Source organism: Perissodus microlepis, chromosome 3 (assembly GCF_051167445.1).
Source record: "Perissodus microlepis isolate ML-2025 ecotype Zambia chromosome 3, ASM5116744v1, whole genome shotgun sequence".
Lineage (NCBI taxonomy): Eukaryota > Metazoa > Chordata > Actinopteri > Cichliformes > Cichlidae > Perissodus > Perissodus microlepis.
In genome coordinates, this window is record NC_140463.1 from 7602507 (window position 1) to 7614320 (window position 11814).

At 39.7% G+C, this 11814-nt stretch overlaps 2 protein-coding genes across 2 annotated transcripts; one reads left to right on the top strand and one right to left on the bottom strand.

Annotated features, from left to right (window-relative positions):
* The first annotated feature begins 920 nt into the window (after positions 1-920).
* LOC146389699 (nuclear factor 7, ovary-like) lies at positions 921-3180 on the top strand. The gene has a single exon (XM_084923040.1). The coding sequence runs from the start codon at positions 1416-1418 to the stop codon at positions 2805-2807; it is 1392 nt and encodes a 463-aa protein (XP_084779166.1). The 5' UTR covers positions 921-1415; the 3' UTR covers positions 2808-3180.
* A 2343-nt stretch (positions 3181-5523) lies between these two features.
* On the bottom strand, positions 5524-11379 carry LOC146389700 (P2Y purinoceptor 14-like). Its single transcript, XM_084923042.1, has 4 exons — positions 11311-11379; positions 8709-8817; positions 8345-8604; positions 5524-8180 (listed from the first exon to the last, which is right to left on the bottom strand). The coding sequence occupies exons 2-4, from the start codon at positions 8793-8795 to the stop codon at positions 7514-7516; spliced, it is 1014 nt and encodes a 337-aa protein (XP_084779168.1). The 5' UTR covers positions 8796-8817; positions 11311-11379; the 3' UTR covers positions 5524-7513.
* Between the last annotated feature and the right edge of the window lie 435 nt (positions 11380-11814).

Consider the following 11814-nt stretch of genomic DNA (forward strand, 5'->3'; position numbering starts at 1 on the left):
GGGTGGTTGTTACACTCGCAGTAGCACAGGACTAGAGCAGGAGGGAGAGAGAGAGAAAGAGAGCCAGGGACAACAACGTCACATTAGAAAGGTATAGTAAACATCAACAACTATTTTCAGTTGCAGATGATAAAGGATTCAGAAAGTTTATTCATGCAGGCCCATATGACAGAGAATATGCATGTTCTTTTTGTTTTCACATTTTAATTTATATTTAATTGTGTTGTGGTTTGCAGTGTTTTGTGTTGTTACACTTTAAATATGTTTAAAAGGAAAAAGCAGAAAATTTAAATAGTTAAAAGTTGAAATGTGAATAGTTGGTTTTTGTATTATATGATTTCTTTATTACATTTTATGTGGAGTGAATAAATAAAAGTATATTTACGGTGGCCCCTAGAGACAAAGCACGTAAAAACTCCAAAACACGTAAAAACTCCAAAACACGTACAAAAGACAACAGAAGTGCTCCAGGATGCTGGGCGCAGTGTTGAGCTTTTGTTACCTAGTGGCTACACAAGCCAGCAAGTACCAACGACCGGATTTGGTGTGTGGTAGTAACAGGTAAATGAACATTTTTTTAAATTATTTGAATATATATGAGTGCTTGTGTATAAATACACAAACAATACACACATGCTTTCAATTGTGTAATTTAAGTGATCTAGTAGCTCTGTTTTGGAAGTTCAGTTAACGCTAGAAATGTGTTTTGGAGTTTGTAGGTGCTTTGTCTCTAGGGGCCACCACATATATTTATATATAAACATATATAAATAAGACCACTTTTTTTTACATTAGTAATTCCTTTTGTTTGTTGTTAATAATAATGTCATGATCCGGAGTCTGTGACTCCGTGTTTATGTTTTAGTTTATTATTATTCTGTGGTTTTGGTTACAAACACCCAAACTTCCTTTGGGTGTTTGTACCCTTCTGTTTCATGGTTCATGTTCCTATGTTCTGTGTCTCCCAGTCTGTGTTAAGGTTGTGGGTTATGTCATTACGTGTATGTGTTTCGTGTTTTACTTTGAAGATCCGTGTCTGATCTCAGTGTGTTCAGTTTACTTTTCCCACACCGGATGTGACAAGAAATGTGTTTTGGAGTCTGTACGTGCTTTTTGGAGTTTGTACATGCTTTGTTCCTAGGGGCCACCGTATATATTTATATATAAACATATATAAATAAGACCACTTTTTTTTACATTAGTAATTCCTTTTCTGCATAATTTTATATTGTTGTTAATAATAAATTAATTAAAGCAACAAAACAACCTGAAGAGCCGGTTCGGAGCCAAAAGAGCCGGCTCTCTTTAGTGAGCCGAACCGAAAGAGCCGGTTCTCTAAAAAGAGCCGGAAATCCCATCACTACAGGACTGACTGTACTTCCTGTCTGCTGTTTTCAGCTTCACTCACAGACTCAATGGCTTCCAGATCAGAGGAGGATCTCTGCTGTCCGGTCTGTCAGGAGGTCTTCAGAGATCCTGTTCTTCTGTCATGTAGCCACAGCTTCTGTAAAGACTGTCTGAAGAGATGGTGGAGAGAGAGACCAACACACGAGTGTCCAGTTTGTAAGAGAAGATCTTCAAAGTCTGAACCACCTTTAAACCTGGCTTTAAAGAACCTGTGTGAGTCGTTCTTACAGGAGAGAGATCAGAGAGCTTCAGAGGCTCTCTGCAGTCTGCACTCTGAGAAACTCAAACTCTTCTGTCTGGACCATCAGCAGCCAGTGTGTGTCGTCTGCAGAGACTCAGAAAAACACACCAATCACAGATTCAGACCCATCGATGAAGCTGCACAACAACACAAGAAGGAACTTCAGGAAACTCTGGAGCCCTTAAAGAAGAAGTTAAAGGTTTGTGAAGAAGTTCAAGTGAAGTTTGATCAAACAGCAGAACACATTAAGGTCCAGGCCCGACACACAGAGAGGCAGATTAAGGAGCAGTTTAAGAAGCTTCACCAGTTTCTAGCAGAGGAAGAGGAGGCCAGGCTGGCTGCACTGAGGGAGGAAGAGGAGCAGAAGAGTGGGATGATGAAGGAGAAGATGGAGGCTCTGAGCAGAGAGATAGCAGCTCTTTCAGACGCAGTCAGAGCCACAGAGGAGGAGCTGAGAGCTGAAGACGTCTCATTCCTGCACAACTACAAGGCTGCAGTGGAAAGAGTCCAGCGCTGCCCCCTGCTGGATGATCCACAGCTGCCCTCAGGAGCTCTGATAGACCAGGCCAAACACCTGGGCAACCTGACCTTCAACATCTGGAACAACATGAAGGACATGGTCTCCTACACTCCTCTCATTCTGGACCCAAACACTGCTCATCCAAACCTCATCCTGTCTGAAGATCTGACCAGTGTGAGAGAAGGAGGAGAGAGGCAGCATCTTCCTGATAATCCAGAGAGGTTTGATTTGTTCTGCTCTGTCCTGGGCTCTGAGGGCTTTAACTCAGGGACTCACAGCTGGGATGTTGATGTTGGAGACAGTAAATGGTGGGGACTGGGTGTGTTAGCAGAAACTGTGCAGAGTAAGACAGACATGCAGTCTAGATTATGGAGAATATGGTTCTATAAAGGTAAATACTCAGCATGCTCACCATCAACTCGGAAAACTGCTCTCTCAGTCCAGAAGAAGCTCCAGAGGATCAGAGTGAATCTGGACTGGAACAGAGGAAAGCTGTCGTTCTCTGATCCTGATACTAACACACACATACACACCTTCACACACACTTTCACTCACAGGATGTTTCCATATATTCACACTTATGATAAAGTGAAGGTGTTGCCGTTGAAGGTGTCAGTGTCAGTGCAGCAGATGAGTTGAGGATGATGATATTTCTAATGTTGTTTCCTGTCAGTGAGTTGAAGCTGTTAAACTGCAGCTGTCCTCCTGCTGCCTCGTTGTTCCAAAGCTCTTTGTTTCTCTTTTAGTTCTCACTGTTTCTTTCTGTTTCTGCTGTCCACCTTTTCACATGGAAAATCATTTCACTGTTTCTCACTGAATGACTCCCCAAACTAGATTTGAAATTCTATCAAGTTTCTAATCATTACAAGTGATTCATGTTTCTATTTGATGTGTAAATGGAGATGATTTAGTTTGCTGGGATATGGACTGACATGTGTTGAATGGGAGGAGCAGTTTGTTGTTGTCTTCTTGTCTGTTTATGACAACAATAAATATATTGTTGAAACAATGATTCATGTTTAACTCCATATATGAAATGTTTCTGATCTTTGAATTCTGTTTGATTAAAGACTTTCTTCATGACACAAATGAGATTTCAGTGTATTAATAGAACTAAATAAGCTCAGAGTTGAAAGGCTGGAGTATTATGTACGTGCTTCACTGTCAGTATCTTCAGGGGGATTCAAAGTCATGAGATAAACCAGTGTAGAGAAAATCATCTGAGCTTTATTTAGTATCAAAGCAGAGCGTGTCGTCCAGCCGGAGGAAGGTCTCCGACTGCTTCACATGGAAACATCAGCAGGAAGTTTGTAATGACGGAGCTCGTTTAATCAGCTAGTTTTTCCTTTATTTATAGTAGAAGAAGAACTGAAAGTGTGTGTGGATTCAGAGCGCTCGCTGTCAGTACAAATAAAGGAGGGGAAGAGATTTAAAGGAGCAAAGCGCTGTTTTTAGAGCTTTAAAGAGAAACCACATTTCCAGTCTGAATCCTGAAAACTTCACACGATGATCCAACATGAACCTGCATTCACAATCACTTCCTGTGTGCTTTAAAATTAGTCTGTTCACAGCACCAACAAAGCAACTCTTTACAAATAAATTTGCTCCACCATTTTCCTTCATGCTGTCCAACCACTGCCAGAAGATTTAGACCCCACTGTGTCATTTTCAGCTGTGGATCACCACGCAGATGCTCAAAGTGATTTGATAGAAACCTCGATCCACAATGAAATCCTCGCCACAGAATCTCAGCCATCTCTTCGTCCTCCTTTTCTGGGAAAACCATCAAACTTTACATTACACTCTGCATTTTTCAGGGTAAAATCCTGCACTGATATCTAACACACTGCTGACTGTTTTATCACTACATCCACTTTGACCTTTGACTTACTTCAGTTTTTTTGTGTGAAAAGTATCATCATCATCGATATTTTGACCTTTGGCTTATTTCATTTGACATATTATGTGTGAAGAGTATCATTATTGACTCCACAATCTTCAGTTATTCAGTGTGTTTATTAAAATCAAAGGTGTGTGAGCAGCTCAGTTATACCAAATGAACATCATCTCTTTGTGTGTGTGTAATAATTACATTACTATTAATGTAACTACTATTATTAATAATTATTACATAGTTGTTTACTTTGATTATTATTGTTTTCTAAAGAAAACGACTTTGTCTAAAAAATTAACTACAAATTGATCTAGTTGAAATTTTAACTTTATTAAGGGGTGGTGATTGCTCAATTTATGCAAAAAGATTTTGAAATATTTTAATCCATGTGTCCAAATACCAAAAATATTGTCCAAATACCGTAAAATAAATTAGTGGTAATTTATTGCAATTTTCTAAAATTGTCGTTTCCCAGTGGGACGTATAAATATCCACGTAGTGCACAACCTGAGATTTGGAGAAAAAAGGAATCCTCAAATTGAAAATCATTTCTAGTCAAAGTTCATTTTAATAATTTTAAAATTTTATCATGAGAACGTGTAAAATTCATATTTTATTTAAATATTTTATCCACTGCCAATAAGCCCAACCTTATGTCTATGTTGGTACAGAGGAACTCCACATCCATTGTAAAAAGTAAGGCGTCACATGGATCATTCACATCTTTCAATTTGTCAATAAAGTCATATGTATCTTTCACATAACTAGGGTGCATTAAAGGGATGAGACAAGGAATTTAGAAAAGACTCCATATGCTGTAATCCTGAATGATTCAGAGACACAATCACTAACAATAGGGATTTTAAATGGAACAGACAAGGTTTCTGGAGATTTATGAATCTTAGGTGAAAGATAAAACCGGCGAGGATGAGGAAAAATCGGAGCAGACAGATATTTTTCCTGAGACTTGGAACTCCCTCACAATACTTCTGACAAGATTCTGAGTCTCTTTCACCTTCTTTTCAACACAACAGGTGCAGTTTAGTGTATTACTGCCTCCTGCTGGAACACGTATGTCATTGTTAGTGAATCACTTGAATTATTGCCTACATCCCAGCTAAGTGGTCAAAAGTCTTAATATCTCGCCTCATGTGAGTAAAAACTATAAGAGTGCTAAAACAGAGCTTTTCTCTATTTCCTAAAAAATAATTTATTCGTAATCAAAAATAAACCCCAAAAGAAGTAGTGGTGTAGTCGGTTAATCACCGATCAAAATATAACCCATGTTAAACATGAATATATACCAGTTAACATAACTTATTTGTGATTTTACTGAGAGTTAGTTATGCTCAATACTGACATGTTGAATGTAAATAAAATAAAGTAAATATGTTCAAGTTAACCAGTATTGTAACTACAGGGTCCAACAAAGTGGCCACACCTACTGATGTCTTCTGAAGTTTATTTCTCTCTCTTATTTTCTTCAGACACCGTGAAAACTAAAGAAAACACAAAGTTTACAACTTAAATATCTCTGACCTTATCAAAGTCTCACATGTTAGGGTCCATAAACAGTCTTGAGCTGCAGAACAGGAAAAAAAAGATTGAGCTTTGCTGTGACGCCGAGACAAATCCCGCTAGTGGATCACAATCAAGTGCGTTTGCTTTTGGAACTGTGTCCACCTACTTCACATACAAGGGTCAGTTCTACAGGCAGAAACATGGGTGTGCCATGGGCTCCCCAGTTTCACCCATCATGGCCAATTTGTACAATGGCCAATTTTTTTTTTCTGCTCTTGCTCTTGACGAAGGCGGTCACACTTTTCTCCTCCTCCTCCTCCTCTCCCTTAGCTTCCCTGCTTAGCCTCTTATGTCCTTGTCTAGTCTCATGTCTTTTGAATTACTTTTCCCTGGAACATTCTCTCACAGTCTGTTCTCTAAAACCTAAAAGAGGAATTATGGATTGGATCAACTGGTCCCTAAATGCAATTGACACCCCTTTCTCAACGAGAAGTTTGGGCTCGGGTGAGCCTGAGTGCTGAAGATATCTACCTATTCGGAACCATGGTAACAGGGTTCTTGCTGATCGGAGCTGGCTTGGCCCTGACTTATCGAAGAATTAAGAAAGCGGAGCCGGCTGTTCAAACCCCCACAAGGCTGCCCGCTGGGATTGAAACGATGGGAAGAGGTGTGAGTTTCTCAAAATGGGCTCATTGAGTTCAGCACGGATAAGATCTTGGAGAGGCTACGGCTGCTGTGAATACTCAGAATAAGATCTCTGACTGCAGACTGGATTACATCTCGGAAGGCTAGCTCGGAATAACATCTCTGAGCACAAATTGGATCACATCTTGAAGAAGCTCACTGTGGTCGTGAGTTCTCAGAAATCGGCTCTTTGAGCACAAGAAATGACAACATCACAGAACGCAAATATGGCGAAGCTCGCGGCTCTCCAACGGAAGATTGAGAGACCAGTGTTGGACTGTAGAACTGCTTTGAAATCCATATGAGCTGTTCGCACTAAAGTAAAAACCACCATCACTTCATGCGGATACCCTTTCGGTGCCAGCTGCGGTCGCAAGGCTGGAGCCAAACAAAAACACCCTGATAACACCCTGATCCTATTTCACTGCAGGGCAACCTGCACGTGGCGAATAAAGCCTTGATTGATTGATTGATTGATTGATTGATTGAAGAAGTGGAAAAGAGGGCTTTGCTATCCTACCCTGGAACACCACAAAGCCATTGCATATGTGGATGACACCTGGGTGAAAATCAAATCTCAGGACGTACTACATTTCACAGATCACATTAACTCAGTGGACCAATACATCAAATTCACCAGGGAGGATATGGAAACTGGCAGGTTAGCCTTCTTAGACTGTGAGATTGCCAAATCCAAAGCATTACTAGTTAAAATGCCTTGAGATAACTTCTGTTATGAATTAGAGCTGTATGACCCTATGCATATAGGTCCTTTTGAGTAAAACGGTGTGGAACAACTGATTCATGAGTTAAAAAAGAACAATGCTATTTATAATCAAGTATATTTGAATCATGATGTGACTGAATGTGCTCACGAATATAAATCAGGATGATGTGCACATGCCAACCTCAAAACATTGTCGCTTTATTGAGTGTATTTCCTACAATACAAAATGAAATGAGACATTTCTGGACAGCCAAGTAGAAAAAAAAATCTGAGATTTCTTTTTTTTAAGCGACACCAATTATCTATGCTTTAATTTTTGTTATGAATAAAATAATAAAAAAATATTGCAGAAAGGTAAAAAGTTCTTCTTGATATGTTTAAATAAGTTTAGCAGAAACTATATTATTTGTAAAGATTTGGGGTGGATAAGCATGATTTCACAGAACTCACGTGACAAAAAAAAAGAGAAAGAAAAAACACACACAAAACAAGGCTGTACATAAAATATGGAAGTTTTCCTTACAGTTCATTGGCTTGAGACGTTGCTGTTGATGTAACGATGCCAAACTGCTCCTTGCTGCTCTCACTCTCCTCACTTGCTTGTTGAATGTTGGCTCTCCTGGACAACTTTCTCACCTTTGCCCGAAAAGCCTTACAGAGGTAAAAGTAAACAACAGGGTCCAGGCAGATGTTGAAAACTGAGACCATGGTGGACACCTCCTTCAGGTAGTACAACACTGGACCTACTGTGCAGTTTCCCGACAGAAAAGTAAAGGGAAGTCGAACCAGGTGATAGGGGACAAAGCAAACACAGAAGATGCTGACAAGCAGCAACATGTTTCTACGAGACTTCAAGAGCTTCTCAGAGGAGGCCAGCTGCCTCTGCTGTGCCTGCAACACCCTGCGGGAGGTGCTGTAGTAGAAGAAGACCATGGATATGAAGACTAAGAGGAAGATGATGGCAGACAGAACCTGGATGATTTTAAAGAACAACTTGACTGATTCACTAAAGAGGGGATCACAGCGGCTGGAGTTAGAGGTCAGAGATTCCTGAGTCATCAAATACAGATTGCTGTAAGAAATTGCTGTAGCCAGAAGAAAAACCCAGGTGACCGCAGAGATGATGTGGGCAGTTCGTACTGTCTGCAGGACGCGAGTTCCTGAAGGATGGACGATCTTCAGATACCTGAAGAGAGAAGCAAAAGCAGGCAATAGACAAATTCACTAATCAGCCACAGTGCTGCCAAATCATTAAGTTAAAAAATGCATTCATGCTTTAATTTAGTGCAGGATTTACTGATGTAACACCCAGTGTTGTACTTAACAACACTGTAAAGGTTTTTTTTTTACCTGTTGGCAGCGATGTATCCCATAAATATGATGCTGGCGTACATGTTGAGGAAAAAGGCAGAAGCTCCAAAGCTGCAGTAGAGACTCGGGATTATTCCAGAGCTTCTGGCATAGTAAGTGATGCGGAGTGGCAGACAGAGGCAGAATAGGAAGTCAGCAGCTGTCAGGTTCTTCAGGAAGACTTTCAAGCTGCTGGACGCCTGCTTTCGACCTCGACAACAGTAGAACTTCATGATGAAGCCATTGAGAGGTAAACCTACCTAAAAAAAACACAGAAAGGATGGAGAGAACAGGACTTTGGTACATGCACTGGGAACCTCAAACCAATTTCTGACAGAGCACAATTTGATGATTTGAAACTTACCAGAAAGACCAAACTGTGGACCAGTATAAAGAAAGGTTTGGCTGAAATATCCTTAACCTCACAGGTCTCATTGGAAGGTGAAGTCATGGTATTTTGGTCAGTGGTTTTTCTGGAGCGGAAACAAAAATCCACCTCACATATACATCATTTTGCAACAAATTATGTATAATTGCTATTTTAATCTTTGAAATTATCTTCATGGTGTCTTCGTTTGATGTGGTAACTCAAAGTGAAACCAATTTTAAATATTGCGTTGAGATCTACTACATATTTCTTTATGAAATATATTTTTGCATATGTCCTTTTCTGGTGGAGGTTACTGAAAGTAAATTCAATTCATTTCACAAAAACAGCTTTTCAGGCTTCTCCAAATATGGAATTTGCTTTCAATTCCACAGTCTTACAAACTTGAAAGCAAAATTGAGACCTTTAAATGGAAGTACAGAAATTACTGGTGATGAAAACAAATATACATCACTCAAGCTGAATCAACTCTCTCCTTAATAATTTTTTATTAAGTGTAACAATCCTGTGCGTATAAAGTGGAAACACTGTCATGTGAAATACAGATTTTACCGGACGCATTTGTGAGGGGAAAAAAGTACACCCTCAATGATTTCACTGGAAATCAGTTGGTATGCAGCAATTAGGCAGTGCTTATCAAGGTACATGAGTAGGTTTGATCAGCAAGTTTGACCATCGCTATAAAAGTGGAACTTTTGTGATGATGGTCAAACTAAATAAGTTCCCTCTAAGGTCAGATGGCGCAATGTTCAGAAAAACTATAAAAAAAAAAATCCCGAGAGATATATCTCAGACTCCACAGGCCACTGTGAACATGATAAATGTTAAAGTTCGTGACAAACAATCTAAAGAAGACCGAACAACTATGGTTTGTTTGAAAGAGCTGCCAGGAGAAAGCCTCTTCTCCTCACAAAGAATATGGCAACATGGAAAGTTACTTCTAAACAAACCACAAGACTTCTGTGCAGAGCAGCCAGAAGTGCAGATATTTGGCCATAATGTACAGCACCATGTTTGCCATTCCCAGCATTTCAGCGAAAGGTATCATTAACGATTAGAACAGTGGGCACCTTAAAGTCACAGAGTCGACTATAAGCTCCTCTGCATACCAAAGTATTAGACAGTGGAGTCAAATGTGAGACCGTCAATAGGACAAAGATCCTAAGCACAGCAGCAAATCAACAACAGAATGATTGAGAGACGGCAAACCTCAATGAAGCATGTAAAGAAGGCCAATAGTGCTCCACAACGATGTGAGAGCCTGACAAAGTCATGCAGAAAACCATTACTTCACATTACTGCTAAAAGTGATTCTAAAAGCTACTGAATCATACAGCCTGGTTCTTCTGAGTTAAAAGGAAGTCCTGTTAAAAGGGAGTTTTTCCTTCCAACTGTCGCCAAAGTGCTTACTCAAAGGGGGCACACGATTATTGGTGGTTTCTCTGTATAATAGTACCTGAAGATATAAAGCTAAGGAAACTGTTCTTGTGATTTGTTGCTATATATATGACTAAAATTGGATGAAACAACAGATGTGTGGTATATTAGGAAGATGGCCACTACTGACCATGTGCTCAGTGAATTTCTCAGGCAGCAGAAACTCAAGAAAGAAGAGGAGGAAGAAGAAAAATCGTCATGGAAAGACAGGCCTTTGCATGGCATGTACTGCCAGCAGACAAAAGACATGACTCACACTGAGAAATCTTACTAATGGCTGGAGAAAGCTGGACTGAAAGAAAGCACGTGCCAGCTCAGGAATGAGCCTTAAGCACAAGATCGATAGAGACCGAGGTCTACTGCAACAAGGAAGGCCAAGGTGGTAAAGTCTCTCTACTCTCACGGTCAATGTAGAATCAGTGGTTAATCTAACCTCAGTCTTTAGACTGTGGTAGGAAGCCAGAGTAACCAGAGAGAACCCACACAAACACCAGGAAACTGGACAAAAAAAGGCCCCAGATTTGATTCGAACCCAGGACCATCTTGCAGCGAGATGACAGTGTTAATTACTGCATGGCATCCTTCTTCACTCTATTTAACATTGAAACAATCTCATCTTTAACCCTTATTTCTCATGAGTTCCCTGACTTACTACTTGAACTTTGACCTGAATTTCTACATCTCATCTCCCTGCTGAGTTGTGTTTTCACCCATGCTCTGAATAAGTTATTTAATTGCTGAGTAACATCATGTGGTATCAGTTACTAATTTGTGAGTTTCCTGTGTATGTGCATTGACTTCCATAAAGACAAACAAAATAGGCTGCATAGATTAAAAATAATCCTACCGTAAATATGAGAAAAGCTGTGCAGAGTTAACTAGAAATGGCCTCAGACTTATTCTAAAGATAGGTCTGAGTCCAGATCTGGATCATGGTTAACTATTGGTAGTTTTGGCCCAGGCCTTAGTCAAATTTAGAATCATGAGATCAGATTGGTCTCTTGAACACGGATGTTAGTTGTGGGTGCTGATCATTGACTGTTTTTGCTCCACATGTTAAAGATAATCATTTTGCAGTTTTTTTTTTTTTAATCAGCAGAAGTACAAATAAATGTGAGTCTGAGAAACCAGCTGGACTCACCTGTATTTGATGTATCCCTCTGCAGTTTTCTGCCAGCACGAAACGCTACTTCAGTCAATATGTCTTCGTGGTTTAATGGTATCATTGTAAATCAGAAAACACACAGTAACTGCAGCTCTACCCTGATCTCTGACGTGTTTCCTGTTTGAAACCACTGAACTTGCTGCACAGAAAGCTGACACTTCATTTATGATTAGTTGTGATAAACAGGCCATATACAATGCTGGGAATCATTATGTGCGTCCTTTGTAATGTCTTTTTAATTTATTTTAATATATTTTCACGCTTAAGTGTTTCGCATCATCAACACAATTTTAATATTTGACACAGATAACTCGAATAGATATAAAACGCAGTTTTTAAATGATGATTTAAAACAAAGTACTGTTTACACACTTATCATCAGTATGTGTATCACAGTGCAACACAAAGTCACATCAAGGGTATCAGTCTCTCCAAGTAAGTTGTGAATTCATTTCACCTGCTTTGGTGAAGATGAAAGTG

Excerpts from the sequence above, each read along its gene's own strand:
- LOC146389699 (XM_084923040.1), top strand. The coding sequence starts at position 1,416 with ATGGCTTCCAGATCAGAGGAGGATCTCTGCTGTCCGGTCTGTCAGGAG.
- LOC146389700 (XM_084923042.1), bottom strand. The coding sequence starts at position 8,795 with ATGACTTCACCTTCCAATGAGACCTGTGAGGTTAAGGATATTTCAGCC. Across the intron at positions 8,605-8,708 it reads TCCACAGTTTGGTCTTTCTG|GTAGGTTTACCTCTCAATGG; the intron begins GTAAGTTTCAAA and ends TGTTTTTTTTAG. Across the intron at positions 8,181-8,344 it reads GGATACATCGCTGCCAACAG|GTATCTGAAGATCGTCCATC; the intron begins GTAAAAAAAAAA and ends TTCTCTCTTCAG.